Genomic DNA, 13,949 nt, shown 5'->3' with positions numbered 1-13,949 from the left:
ACTTACCATGTGTGTACCTATGCAGCAATCTTGCATGTTCTTCACATGTACCCCAAAACCTAAAATGCAATAAAAATAAATAAATAAATAGCACCTTAGGATGGCCCTACCTTGCCAAGTCCCTGGGTCTAAGGAGGTTATATGTTTATTGCAGAACTAAATGGCCTGGCTCTGCCAGCAGTTTGTCATCATGTCATAATAGTCCAAAAGTCAGAGAGGTGTCATACTGATGGGAGAATCAACTGACGTGACCATGGGCTGTCCTGGCACTCTAATGACTGTGTTTTTCCTCTCTTGGGCAGACCAGCACATTCCTCCAATGCTGAGATAAATATTTGTATAAGGAGGAGAGCCTATGAAGGCTTAAAAATTATTCTATCCAATTTTCAAGGCACACTTTTGTTTTAAATTTTATTTTAAAAAATCTTAGGGAAATGTCGGTTTTCTTTTATGGATGTTTAAATCATTTCCTTGTGCCTCTGAATGCAGCACGAAGGACATTTGTCTCTTTCTCTTCATTATACACAATAGTGTCTTTGACAGAACTTATAAATCCCAAACTGAAGCCCTGTGCTTTCTTGCCTTCCAGTGATAAGGTTTCCAAAGTCATTATTATTTCATGGGCCAAAACCGAACCAATTCCTTATCCCAAATTACTTATATTTGGTGGTTGGTCATGTCCTTAAATTATATTGGTCTCTCTGTCTCTCTCTGTCTCTCTCTGTCTCTCTCTCACTCATTTGAAATCTCAGTGAGACTGTTGGTAAAGTTGTGTAATCCTTGGATCAACTTAGTTTTTCTATGTTTTTTTTTTTTTGCCATCAGGGCACATGGATTGATGAAGGGTCAGTTCCTTTGGGTTTAGTCTCTGTTCTTGCATTGTGGCTTTCTATTTGGAGAATGAATAACTCAGAACTAAGTTATTGCTTCACTGTTAAGGCTGGCAGGGGAAAAAGAAGCAGTAGTGAAGCACAGAATCTATCTGTGTTAGCCCTCTGTCACCGGCTACTCAACCCAGCTTTTGGCTTCACCTAAATGATAAATGGTCCTATTGTCTGGGCTTTAGTATTTAAAAAAAAACAGAACTAAATCTAGATTAAGGAAGGACAGAGACCCATTTCATTGCACTGTACTTTAATATTCCTGAGATCCATGGCATTACGGGTGGCTCCTTTTAACAGCCATCTCTCTCCAGGGCGGAACACTATGCTGTCTTTGTTTCATCTGATCTTTCAGCTAAATAAGAGATGGTCACTTATCCTCACTACTCCCATATCCTGCTGGATTTCTCTTGCGAAAAGAGAAACTCACCACACGGGAAAAGGTAGAGGTTTCAGGCAGAACATTTCAGCGTGTGTTTACAGGCAGGACTGACTTACTCAGCAAATCCTGCTCGGAGGAGCTTCAGCCAATGAAGAGGCTATATCCCGGCTTGCTTGGGGGCTTCTGAGTTTGAGCTGCATGCAGAAATGTAAGGCAGTGCTTCCTGGCGCTGATGGCAAAATGGGACCCATCTCCAGTTATTCCTCGGGCACCCCAGCTTTGCAGACCTGGGAAAGAACCTACATAAACATATTGGTGATGTAGCCACCTTAAAAGGCCGAGAGAATCCTTATGGATTCAGGAGACTGTTTTTTTATTTAGATTTTTATTTTTTATTTGGAAGATGAAATGCTTCTCTCGTTACCTGCCTTACATCTTCAGACCTCCGAACACCATCCTCTCTTCCAGCTGCCACACGGAAGGTACAGACCAGAGAGGGAGAGTGTCTGGGTGGGTGGGAAAAGTGGGCTGTTGTCTGACTTCCCACAGGTTCTGCTGATGCTGCTTTCTGTAGCTACTAGGTGACTGTCGTTCCTGGCAAAAGCCTGTATCCAACAGACTTAGATCTGCTTCTAAAATCAGTCTGTCTTGTACAAGGAAAGGGAAGTATTTTCTGAAGAGCAGAATAATGTTGCAAAGGTAATCTCAAAGGTGACACAGCTAATTAGAAAAAAACTCAGAAATATTTTGCCAATTTTTCTTGTTTCATTTAACATGCAAACGAGTCACTGGAATTAGTGTGAAGCAAAAAAAACATTAAGTAAGTGCTGCCACATACATCTGTCCGAGCTCTCTGTTTTGTCACTGTCTGTTTGATAATTTGGTGCGTGCCCAAGAAAGCAATTAGCAAAATAAAATTAGCTTAGTACATCACTGTGGAGTGTTGACTGTTGGATTGGTTCACTTGGATTCCGTACTTGGGTTATAGAGCCGCAAGAGCACAGCTGACTTTCAGCACTTACAGGAAATGTGGTTTGTGGGGGTCCTAAGTTAATGCTTTCAAGAGAGGGTGGGCTGAGCCTTGTACACATTCCCCAGTTCCTGTTTTCTCTGGGGACCTTCTCTGCTGCCTTCTAACCTAGCATGCTATGCATACGTGTGTGTGTGCCTTGTAAACATTCTGGCAATTCCCCTTCAACTAAGCATTGCAGAATTCAACATTTCTATAGTAAGAAGCCAGTTGTATACTTTCTATATGTGAACTGCCTGTTTTTTAGATCTGACATATCTTAGGAAAAGAACAATTTCAAGAAATGCCACTGGTTGGACATTTTTCAGGCTCAAGGATTGTTCTACTAGCGGTACTTGATTGAAGATGGTTGAGGATGGTGAGATGCTGTGACTCCACCTCATGTCCAGCCACACTCTCTTGGAACTGAGCTGGTGACCAGCCTGTTCTGAAAACCCACCCTTGTTTTCATCCTCCAGGTAGAATCCTGAGACTGGGGCTGTGTGTTTAAAATGAAGGAAGCATATATTATACCATAAGGTAATTTTTTATCAGTACTTTCAGGAAAGGGAGTAGACATTTGGGATCACCCTTGAATTGAGACTGAGGATGATATTTTTCATAGACATTGATATCATAGATTTTGATTACAGTTGGGTATTTCCATTTAAAAATTTATTGGTGGTAAAGGGAAATGACCCACTGAGAAATCCTTTCTTCTTAGTGGAAAGAAACTAAGTCCTTATCCATATTGAAGGAAGGAGGGGAATGGAAGAATGGCATGGACCAAAATTTCCAGGAGAACTTTTCAAATACTAGAGATCTAAAGCCATAGAGAAGCTTCCTAGATGATTTTCATATTTCTGATTGGTTCTCCTGTCCTTTCCTGCCTGCTTAGACTTAGAAAATTTAAACACTTGGTTTACGCAGTTTCTGTCTTGTATATTAATCAAACTCAACATCCTATATCATAAAGAAAAAAAAATCCCTACAACGAGAACTTGTAAAGCTGTTTTTGAAAACTAAATTTCACTGATTTATTTCATTAAAATGAAAACCCCATTTTGCTCCTGTCAAAACAATTTCTGCTTCACCCACTATCACCAGATTTCTGGGTGGGAAGGTGGAAAGGCATGTATTTAAATTTGTTGTAAACCTAGTAAAGACAACGGGTTAAAAAAATAGCATTTGTCAAACATTAACTTCATGGAGGAGGCTCCGGAACATAGTGGAAAAGACATGAGTTATGCACCAAGGTACCAAGCAAGCAGTGCCAGGTCACTTAATTGCTCTATGACCAGTTTTATCTATAACATAGATGTAGAGATGAAATGTGACCATTAAATAAAGTTCTTTGTAATGCTCTGTACATGATAGGTGCTGCCTGTTTTTGAGTCTCATGCCCCATGTGTTTTCTTAGATATTGAACTTTATTTATCACATTATCTTTTTTTTTTTTATTGCATTTTAGGTTTGGGGGTACATGTGAAAAACATGCAAGGTTGTTGCATAGGTGCATACGTGGCAGTGTGATTTGCTGCCTTCCTCCCCTTCACCCATATCTGGCATTTCTCCCCATGCTATCCCTCCCCAACTCCCCACCCCCCCGCTGTCCCCCCCACTCCCCCACAACAGACCCCCGTGTATAGTGCTCCCCTCCCTGTGTCCATGTGATCTCCTTGTTCAACACCCGCCTATGAGTGAGAACATGTGGTGTTTGATTTTGTGTTCTTGTGTCAGTTTGCTGAGAATGATGGTTTCCAGGTTCATCCATGTCCCTACAAAGGACGCGAACTCCTCGTTTTTAATGGCTGCATAATATTCCATGGTGTATATGTGCCACATTTTTCCTGTCCAGTCTATCATCGATGGGCATTTGGGTTGGTTCCAGGTCTTTGCTATTGTAAACTGTGCTGCTATGAACATTCGTGTGCATGTGTCCTTATAGTAGAATGATTTATAATCCTTTGGATATATGCCCAGTAATGGGATTGCTGGGTCAAATGGAATTTCTATTTCTAGGTCCTTGAGGAATCGCCACACTGTTTTCCACAATGGTTGAACTAATTTACACTCCCACCAACAGTGTAAAAGTGTTCCTATTTCTCCACATCCTCTCCAGCATCTGTTGTCTCCAGATTTTTTAATGATCGCCATTCTAACTGGTGTGAGATGGTATCTCAATGTAGTTTTGATTTGCATTTCTTGCACTGTGGTCTGAGAGACTGTTTGTTATGGTTTCCGTTCTTTTGCATTTGCTGAGGAGTGATTTACTTCCAATTATGTGATCAATTTTAGAGTAGGTGTGATGTGGTGCTGAGAAGAATGTATATTCTGTGGATTTGGGGTGGAGAGTTCTGTAAATGACTATTAGGTTTGCTTGTTCCAGGTCTGAGTTCAAGTCCTGGATATCCTTGTTAATTTTCTGTCTCGTTGATCTGTCTAATATTGACAATGGTGTGTTGAAGTCTCCCACTGTTATTGTGTGGGAGTCTAAGTCTCTTTGTAAGTCTTTAAGAACTTGCCTTATGTATCTGGGTGCTCCTGTATTAGGTGCATATATATTTAGGATCGTTATCTCTTCTTGCTGCATTGATCCTTTTACCATTATGTAATGTCCTTCTTTGTCTCTTTTGATCTTTGTTGCTTTAAAGTCTATTTTATCAGAGATGAGAATTGCAACTCCTGCTTTTTTTTGCTCTCCATTTGCTTGGTAAATCTTCCTCCATCCCTTTATTTTGAGCCTTTGTGTATCCTTGCATGCGAGATGGGTTTCCTGGATACAGCACACTGATGGGTTTTGGCTTTTTATCCAATTTGCCAGTCTGTGTCTTTTGATTGGGGCATTTAGTCCGTTTACATTTAGGGTTAATATTGTTATGTGTGAATTCGATCCTGTCATTTTGGTGCTAGGTGGCTGTTTTGCCCTTTGGTTGATGCAGATTCTTTATTGTGTTGATGCTCTTTACCTTTTTGTGTGTTTTTGGAGTGGCTGGTACTGGTTGTTCTTTTCTATGTGTATTGCCTCCTTCAGGAGCTCTTGTAGAGCTGGTCTGGTGGTGATGAACTCTCTGAGTTCTTGCTTGTTCACAAAGGATTTTATTTTTCCTTCACTTATGAAGCTTAGTTTGGCTGGATACGAAATTCTGGGTTGAAAGTTCTTTTCCTTAAGGATGTTGAATATCGGCCCCCACTCTCTTCTGGCCTGTAGGGTTTCTGCTGAGAGATCTGCTGTGAGTCTGATGGGCTTCCCTTTGTGGGTAACCCGACCTTTCTCTCTGGCTGCCCTTAGTATTTTCTCCTTCATTTCAACCCTGGTGAATCTGATGATTATGTGTCTTGGGGTTGCTCTTCTAGAGGAATATCTTTGTGGTGTTCTCTGTATTTCCTGGACTTGAATCTTGGCCTGCCTTGTTAGGTTGGGGAAGTTTTCCTGGATAATATCCTGAAGAGTATTTTCCAGCTTGGATTCATTCTCTTCGTCACATTCAGGTACACCTATCAAACGTAGATTAGGTCTTTTCACATAGTCCCATATTTCTTGTTGACTTTGTTCATTCCTTTTTACCCTGTTTTCTCTAATCTTGCCTTCTCGTTTCATTTCATTGAGTTGATCTTCGACCTCTGATATCCTTTCTTCTGCTTGGTCAATTCGGCTGTTGAAACTTGTGCATGCTTCACGAAGTTCTCGTGTTGTGTTTTTCAGCTCCATCAATTCGCTCATATTCCTCTCTAAGTTGTCCATTCTTGTTAGCATTTCGTCAAGTCTTTTTTCAAGGTTCTTAGTTTCTTTACATTGGGTTAGAACATGTTCTTTTAGCTCATGGAAGTTTCTTATTATCCACTTTCTGAAAGCTGATTCTGTCATTTCATCACACTAATTCTCCATCCAGTCTTGTTCCCTTGCTGGTGAGGAGTTGTGATCCCTTGTAGGAGGAGAAGTGTTCTGGTTTTGGGTGTTTTCATCCTTTTTGCGCTGGTTTCTTCCCATCTTTGTGGATTTATCCACCTGTTGACTTTGTAGTTGTTGTCTTTCTGATTTTGGTAATTTTAAGTCTGCTGTGGCAGAACTCATAACCCCCCTGCTCTTCTCCCCAGGTTTTCTGTCCCAGGGAGTTACGGTTTTATGATGTTCCCCTGTGCGGTTGCTGTTTTCCCTGCCCACAAGGTGGCAGCCTAGTCACACTCAGGCTGCAGAGGCTTCGCTAAGCTGCTGTGGGCTCTGCCCAGCTTCCGTGTGAACTTCTGGGTGTAGTTAGAACTGCTTCCGCTATGTTGGCCCGCCCCTGTAGTCACGGAGTCTCTGTAGTGGCGGGTTGCCTTGGTAGATTGCCCTGGGAACAGCAGGGTGCCTATGGAGAACGCCCCTCCTCCACAGAGCTGGACCGTCCTGGTTTCAGTTGTGTTTGCAGTGGCGCTTTTTTTTTTTTTTTTTTTTTTTGCTCTGGAATCTCCTGTCTTCACTCCCTGTTTCAGGTCTTCTTGCTGGGTAAGAGGGGACACCGTCTCATCTGATCTGCCTCCGGAGCCGCTGCGTTGGCTAAAGTCGCGGCTCTGAGATTCGTGGCGCTGGCCTGGCTCCCCGTTTCAGCTCCCCTTGCTGGCTTGTAGGGGACTCAGACTCTCTCACTCTGTACAGTGAGCCGTTGCCTCAGGGTGCCGGCCCAGGGGCTGCGCCGTTCAAACCAGCGGCGCTGGCAACCCGTGTGGCTGCTCTGCGTGTGAATCTCCTGGTCTGTGGGCAGTAAAAATCAGTCTGGAAATACGGCGTCCACTCACCCTCTGTGCTTTCTCTTGGAGCTGCATTCCCGAGTTCCTCCTAAGCAGCCATCTTGGATCCAAGTGTCTATCACATTATCTTAAGCAATGAGTGGTATCCTCAAACGCATCACTGTGTCACGAGAAACTAGTTGCTCTTACTTAAAGTTTGTATGAGGAGAAAAACATACCAGAATACACCTGAGGTTGTGTGTGTGTGTGTGTGTGTGTGTGTTCATATTTTTGGCAATTGTGTTACTCTGTAGTCTATTACAGAAAAAAATATGGCTGTGACCTTCACATTTCGTAATTTGAAAAAGTCGAGAATGAATAATGTGTGACTATCTCTGTGAAAGCCAAATAAATATGAATAACCCAATCTCCTTAAGAGAAACTCTAGAAGAAATTTAAGAGCTTCAATAATTTCTGGGCTTCTTAGGGAATAGTACCATCCTAATTAGAAAACTTGGCTTGTCTTCCCAACTTCTCTTTGACTTTTTTTTGTTTGTTTCTTTGTTGTTGTTGTTGTTGTTTTCAATGCAGGAAAACCAGGGGCTTTGAATCTTAGCTCTGTCACATGTCAACTGAAAGATATTGAGGAGTTATTTAACCTCTCTGAGCCTTAGTTTCCTCATTTGTAAAATATAGGTAACAATACTCCACAGGATGGTTGCAAAAACATACATTCAAAATAACATAGCAAGGTGATAATAACAATAGTAACAACCAGCCTTCGCTTGTATTTAGTGTACCAAAGGCATTGTCTAAGCACATTGTATATAGTAACACATTTGTATATAGGGTAAATCAACAATATGTGAGCCCTCAAGCCTGTGTTTTCATCCATTAGATGGAGATTTGGTTCTCCATGTAGCAGTCAGAATGATTTTTTAATTATGATTATCTGACCACCCCACACTCTAACACACAAACATTCAACATTTAAAATGTCTCTACGGTTTCTGTGGCCTGCAAGGCCCTGCATATACTGACCCTCGCCTGACTTTCCTGCCTTACATCAAACATACTCCATCTCACCTGGCCTCCAGACACACAGGTCTTCTTTGGTTCCTCAACATTCCCCCTTCCACCGTAGACTTTTGGGCTGCTTCTCTTTTCCTTCTGCCCCATTGCCTTGTTAATTCCAACCTTCAACTCTCAGCTCAAGCTGAGAAGCCATCCTGACCCTCAGCTGATCACAGCTCTTAAAAAACTGGGTTTCTTTACTGCAAAGCACTAACTCTAATTTGTCATTATGGATAAACCAATGTGACTGTTTTGTTAATCTCTGCCTCTCTGCTGTACTGGAAGCACAACCTATGTGTAACTCTTGTACCTCCAGAACTAGAACAATACCAGGCACATTACAGGCACTTAGTACATTTTTGCTGAATGAAAGATGACAAATACCAAGGCTGTTGTATGGATAAATTTCCAAAACCATATGTGAAACATATTCTGAAGAGCATTCACTCCTACGTGCATGAAAATCGTTTTAATCATTGTGGCTTGGGAAGCTTTCTGTAACCGCACTTTAAGGGACTAGTTTTATTGTAGTGTTCTTTAACTTGAAATAAGAGGATACAAACAGAAGCCAGGACAACCAAATAATGCAGATCCATAAGCAGGATTTGACAAGACCTTTGGGCTGTCTTCCCTTCTCATTAAGGAAGCACATAACTCTTTCCCCTTAATAGGGGAGGATTCATCCACAAAAGTGGCATCTGAATTGGAGAAACAAAATTCCAATCATAACTGTAAAGAAGCCATTCAAGACAGGATAGAGGGGAAGCAAAAACCCACAGGAATGAGAGAATCAGTGAAGTATAAGGAACCTTGCCTGATACTTTTTGGTGGACCTAATTTGTCACCAGGCACTGGAGGGCCTGTTTCTGTTATCTAACAAATCAGTAAGGACACTTTATTTTCCTAAAGGGACAAGGGTAGCGTGACTTGCCACGTGCTTCTTCCTTTCCCGAAATTGTCTTTATCTCATTTCCATGCTGCAAATCTCTACCCATGCTTGAAAACTCAGCTTGAGTCAAGTCTTTCTAGGAAGACGTCTTCAACAACTCCAAAAATGAAATTGTTATTATGAGTCACACAAACCACAAGGACAGTGGAAAGAAGAAATAAGAAGCAGCAGCTTCAGCACCACGAACCCTGTGGACCACTGGCTGTGTGCTAAGGGCTGTGTCTGTGCCATCTTTGGCTCCTCACAACAGTCTTTCTTATTAAATGCCATTATCTCCATGTTACAGATGAGGAAACTGACTCAGACGCAACTTACTCAAAACCACAGCTAGTGAAGTGGTAGAGCCAAGATGCAAGTCCAAACTCTCTGAATTCAAAATTGGTACTCTTAATCTTTATCACACTGCACATTTCCTTCTGAGTGTGAGAACAACCTTCAGATTACATATTGAAACAGCCTATTTACATGCCTGTCTCCTGCGTGGCCAGGAGCAACTTGGGCACAGGAATTCTGCCTTACTCATCTTTGGTCTTTGCATCCTGGTTTAGTACAGAGCTTAACTCTGAGTAGATGCTCAAGGAATCCTTCTTAAATAAAGGACTGAATGGGATATTGAATAAGCAAACTGAACCATATTCTATCAACAATGCTCCTTCAAGAGGAGAATGTATTTTAAAGCAAGTATCTTCCAGTGACACCCAAAAGCAGGTTTGCTGGAAGTCTACATACACACAGAGGGAAAAAAAATCGTGTTTTTCTAACTCTTTGTTATATCATAAATAATAATCATTATACAAGAATAAGTAAAACATATGATACATACTATTTGCTAGGCACAATTTCACCATGTGTATATGTCAATGTAGGTATGGATGTGTGTGTGTCTGTGTGTGTGTGTGTGTGTGTGTGTTTATCCCTAACAGTTTTATAGGGTCAACACTGTTATCCTCATTTTATCCATGAGAAAACCAAGTCACAGACAAGTAACTAGTCTCAGTTCACATAGCTAATAAATGCAAGAGCTAGAATTGGAACCCATGCAGTCTGGTTCCAGAGGTACATGCTAAGAATGGATTCATTACTACTATATTTGTACTTTTTCATATTTATAGATTCATATTTTTCATGTGTTTGAAATTCTCTTCTCAGTCCCTTTTACCTATTTAGAACCAACCCACTCTTCACAGCCCACGTCAAACGCACCTCCACCCACAGCTTTCTCTGACTACTCATTTTCTCATCCATCTCTCTCATCTTATAAATGCACACCTACATTTAAAGTCATTTCAAAGTGCACACTGCATTTGTCTGTAACATGGAAATAGTAATGATCGACTCAAGGAGTTATTGTAGGAATTAAGTAAGACAAAAACCTTACATCGTTTGATACTGCTTTATGTCTGAAACATATTTTTTTATTTTTATGTACTATGCATACATTATCCCTGCTCTCATCTAAGATCAAGTCTCCACTTTAAGCTGGGTCACATCCCCTCTCTCTTCCCCAAGCACATCACTCCTGCACTTGTTCCCACTCTGTCAGCACCAAGTTTTTTCTCTCTACAGGATCATTCTTTGCAGTTCACACACATGCTATAAATCATCTCATTTTAAACACTGATCTCATGAGCCTGTATCTTCCTTCAGCTGCTGCCCCATCGCCTGCTCCTCTTTTCAAAAAAATGTCTTTCAAGTGTTGTCCACACTCACTGTTGCCACCTCTCCTCTGATTTGCGCTTTCTATCATGCCACCAAAATTGCTCTTGTGAGAGTCACCAATGACCACCACATTGCACAGTGCAGTCATGCTTTGCCAGGCCTCCTCCCACTGCAGCTCTCAGCAATGCTGACAGATGATTGCTCCATCCTTCCTGAAGGAGTTTCCTGTCTTGGCCTCTCAAAGCCCACTCTTCTTCTCTGTTTTCCTCTCCCTTGTGGTCTCAGACTCCCTATTGGTTCCTTATCATCTTCCTAAACCTTGAATGTTGGCATCCAGGAATCAGTCCTCTCCTTAATCTATACTTGCTCATAAGTGGTCTCATCCACTCCTATGGTCTTAAATAACATTGATTTAATTTCCATATTCAGCTCCAATCTCTCACCTAAAATGCAGACTTGTACATCCAACTTCCTAGCCAACATTTCCAATCAGATGCATAGTAGAGATCCCAAAACATATATGCTGATTTCCCTACTAAAAATCTACTGTTTGTTCAGTGTTTTTCTCCAGCCTAGGAAATAAGAGGGAACTCCGTTCTCCTTGCAACTCAAGCCAAAAACCTTGAGGCCGTCCTCAATTTCCTTCTTTCTCTCATATCATTTTTCCAGTTCTGTGGTAAATCCTTTGGGCTTCACCTCCTAAAAATATCCAGAATCCAATTGCATCTTATCACATCCATCACTCAAATGTTTCTTCACCAGAGTATCCTTTCCTGGCCTTCCTATATAAAATATCACACACACACACATGCTCACTCCCTTTCTCTCAGGATTTCTCTCTCTCTGTCTCTCTCTTTCTGTCTCTTCCCCTGCCCCCCGGTACTTTTACCCTGCTTATTTTTTCTTCACAACACTTGTCTTTGTCGAACCTGTTATATATCCATTTACTTATTTGTTGCCTGTCCTTTCCCACTATAGAATGCAAGTGACATGAAAGGAGAGGCTTTCTCTGTTTTGTACATTTCTGTATCTCCAGTAGGCAGAATAGTTCTCACACATAGCAAGCACATAATAAATATTTGTGGATTGAAAGCATGAATGTATGAGTGAATATTTATATTAAGTCTTAAATATATTAAGTTTATATTAAGTAATAAAGTGGGGGTAAATGGGTTTCAGAACTAGACAAACCTAAGTTCCAATCTCATCACTCATAAGTACCTGCTAGATGACCTTCCATTACTCAACTGGTGTATATCCTTCTCTAATGGTAATATATCAAAGTATTGTTATAAGAGTGAAAAAAATGTTCTAAAACACCTGGCATAATGCCTGTGAATATTCAGTGAGTAGGATGTCATATTCTTTCTTATGTATCTCTCACTGCACTAGCCACAGCAATTATCAAGGATAGTTAAATTAATTTCTTCGCTTACCTACAAAGCTAGCATTCATTGTGGGCTCATTATGTGTCAGAGCCTGTGGTAAGTACTTTACAGTTACTATCTCTCAAAAATATCATTAGATGAGTACTATTCCTTTTCCCCATTTTACAGGAGAGCAGACAAGGCACAGAATGGCCGAGTAACCCAGCCAAAGCCACCCAGCCAAAATGTGACAGATCAGGGTTTGCACCCATACTGCCTGACTCCAGAACCCAGGCTCTTCGCTGCCGTAAAAGACTGCCTACAACGTTTCAGGCATTGTTCTTAGCACATGGGTCATTAAAAGATAAAAAATACTCATCTGTACTTTAAGATACAATCTAGCAGGAGGAAAAAAGGCGTATGTATACAATTCTAACAGTAGGTTTTAATCCTGGCTATGCGTGAGAATCTCCTTGGCAAATACATAGGGCTATCTCTACCACAGCCCTATTGAATCAAATATCCTGAAACTGGGCCACAGGAATCTCAGTTTTTAAGCTTCCACAAGTGAATCTTATGTACAGTCAGAGGGAAGAACTCAACAACGGCCAGGGTAGAGAAACATACCAAAAGCTCAGGGGAAGGTCTCTGGGAGAAAATCTCTCTAAAATGACAGACTAAATCTGCAGCTGAAAAGAGGTTACTTTTGGGGAAGGCTTCTGATATCTGGCAGAAAAGTGGCTGCCATGGGAAGAATCAAGGTCATTGTCATCCACCTAAGAATGCAAGGATTCAAGAATTCAACCACTTATTTGCTTCAAGGTAGCTGTGAATTTGCTTCAAGAGTTTATATTCAGGTATTGGCTAAAACATCTACCTAATATACAGAAAGTCATTTTATTTCTTGGCCTTTAATTTTACCATCTATAAAAAGGGGAGGAAATTTTGTATATATCAGGGAGTCGCTTTGGTGAGTAAATGTGATCATTCATACCAAGTATATAGTGTTACCCAGTGCAAATTAAAATCTTAATTAAAGCTAGTTATATATTAATACTCTCCATATTAGTAGAGGCCCCAGAAATCAATACTTGACCTATGTACATTTTGGGGGGTGGAGTTTAATAAATTTTTAAAAAATTGACAAATAATTGTACATATTCATGGGGTATGTAATGATGTTTTGATACTTACCATGTACAGAGATCAGATTAGGGTAATTAGCATATTCGTCATCTCAAACACTTATCCTTTCTTTGTTTTAGAAATGTTTAATAGTCTCCTCCCAGATATTTGAAACTAATATGCTATTAACTATAGGCATCATACAGTGGTATAGAACACTGGAACTTATCCTCCTATCCAGCTGTGATTTTGTGTTCTTTAACAAGTCTCTCCCTGTCCCTCTCTACTCTTGTGTGCTTTGATACAATGTGGTGATAGGAAGAATCCTGGGCCTGCATTTCAGAGTCATCTAGATTCCAGTCCTCTTCGCATGTGATGTCCCTTGGGAAATTGGCTAATCCTGCTAGGCCTCAGAGTCAAATGAGAATATAATGAAACTTGGTGGTGTTGGCATCAGATTAAGTGATATGTGCTTTGGGAAGTATGTCCCCCTCTTAAATCTTCCCATATTAAATCAGAAGCTAGGAGTGGTAACACATTTTCAGGAGTTTCTAATATAATCCGTAAAGAACTCAGCAGAGGGAGGACAGAGACTCACGTTCAATAAAAACCAACTGAGCACCAGGCATTCTCCCTGTGTTATCACAGGATGATGACTATCCCAAGTCTGCATGGTGTTATCCACATTTTACAGGTGAAAGTACTGAGGGAGAACTGGTGAGATGAAGCATTTAGTTGAAAATGCCTTTGGCTTTGGAGTCAGAAAGACTAGCATTCCGATTATGACTTAAAC

At 40.9% G+C, this 13,949-nt stretch overlaps 1 protein-coding gene across 16 annotated transcripts in view; it reads left to right on the top strand.

Annotated features, from left to right (window-relative positions):
* PPP2R2B (protein phosphatase 2 regulatory subunit Bbeta) overlaps positions 1-13,949 on the top strand; it is a 478,247-nt gene that overhangs the window by 23,956 nt on the left and 440,342 nt on the right. For 3 of the 16 annotated variants that reach the window (XM_012456917.3, XM_012456831.3, XM_064366486.1), the window contains exon 1: positions 1,431-1,745. The exons of 8 other annotated variants lie outside the window; for them this stretch is intronic. In XM_012456917.3, the coding sequence (XP_012312340.1) occupies positions 1,672-1,745 (74 nt within the window). In that variant the 5' untranslated portion in view covers positions 1,431-1,671. Of the gene's footprint in view, positions 1-1,429; positions 1,746-13,949 lie in introns of those variants that run through there. 5 more of the 16 variants (XM_064366484.1, XM_012457116.3, XM_064366489.1 and 2 more) reach the window with 5 other exon arrangements.

The sequence above is a fragment of the Aotus nancymaae genome, unplaced genomic scaffold, assembly GCF_030222135.1.
Source record: "Aotus nancymaae isolate 86718 unplaced genomic scaffold, 86718_ANA_hifiasm-v0.15.2.pri h1tg000064l_1, whole genome shotgun sequence".
Lineage (NCBI taxonomy): Eukaryota > Metazoa > Chordata > Mammalia > Primates > Aotidae > Aotus > Aotus nancymaae.
Note: the sequence above shows the minus strand (reverse complement) of the source record. Positions and strands in the feature narration are given on the sequence as shown.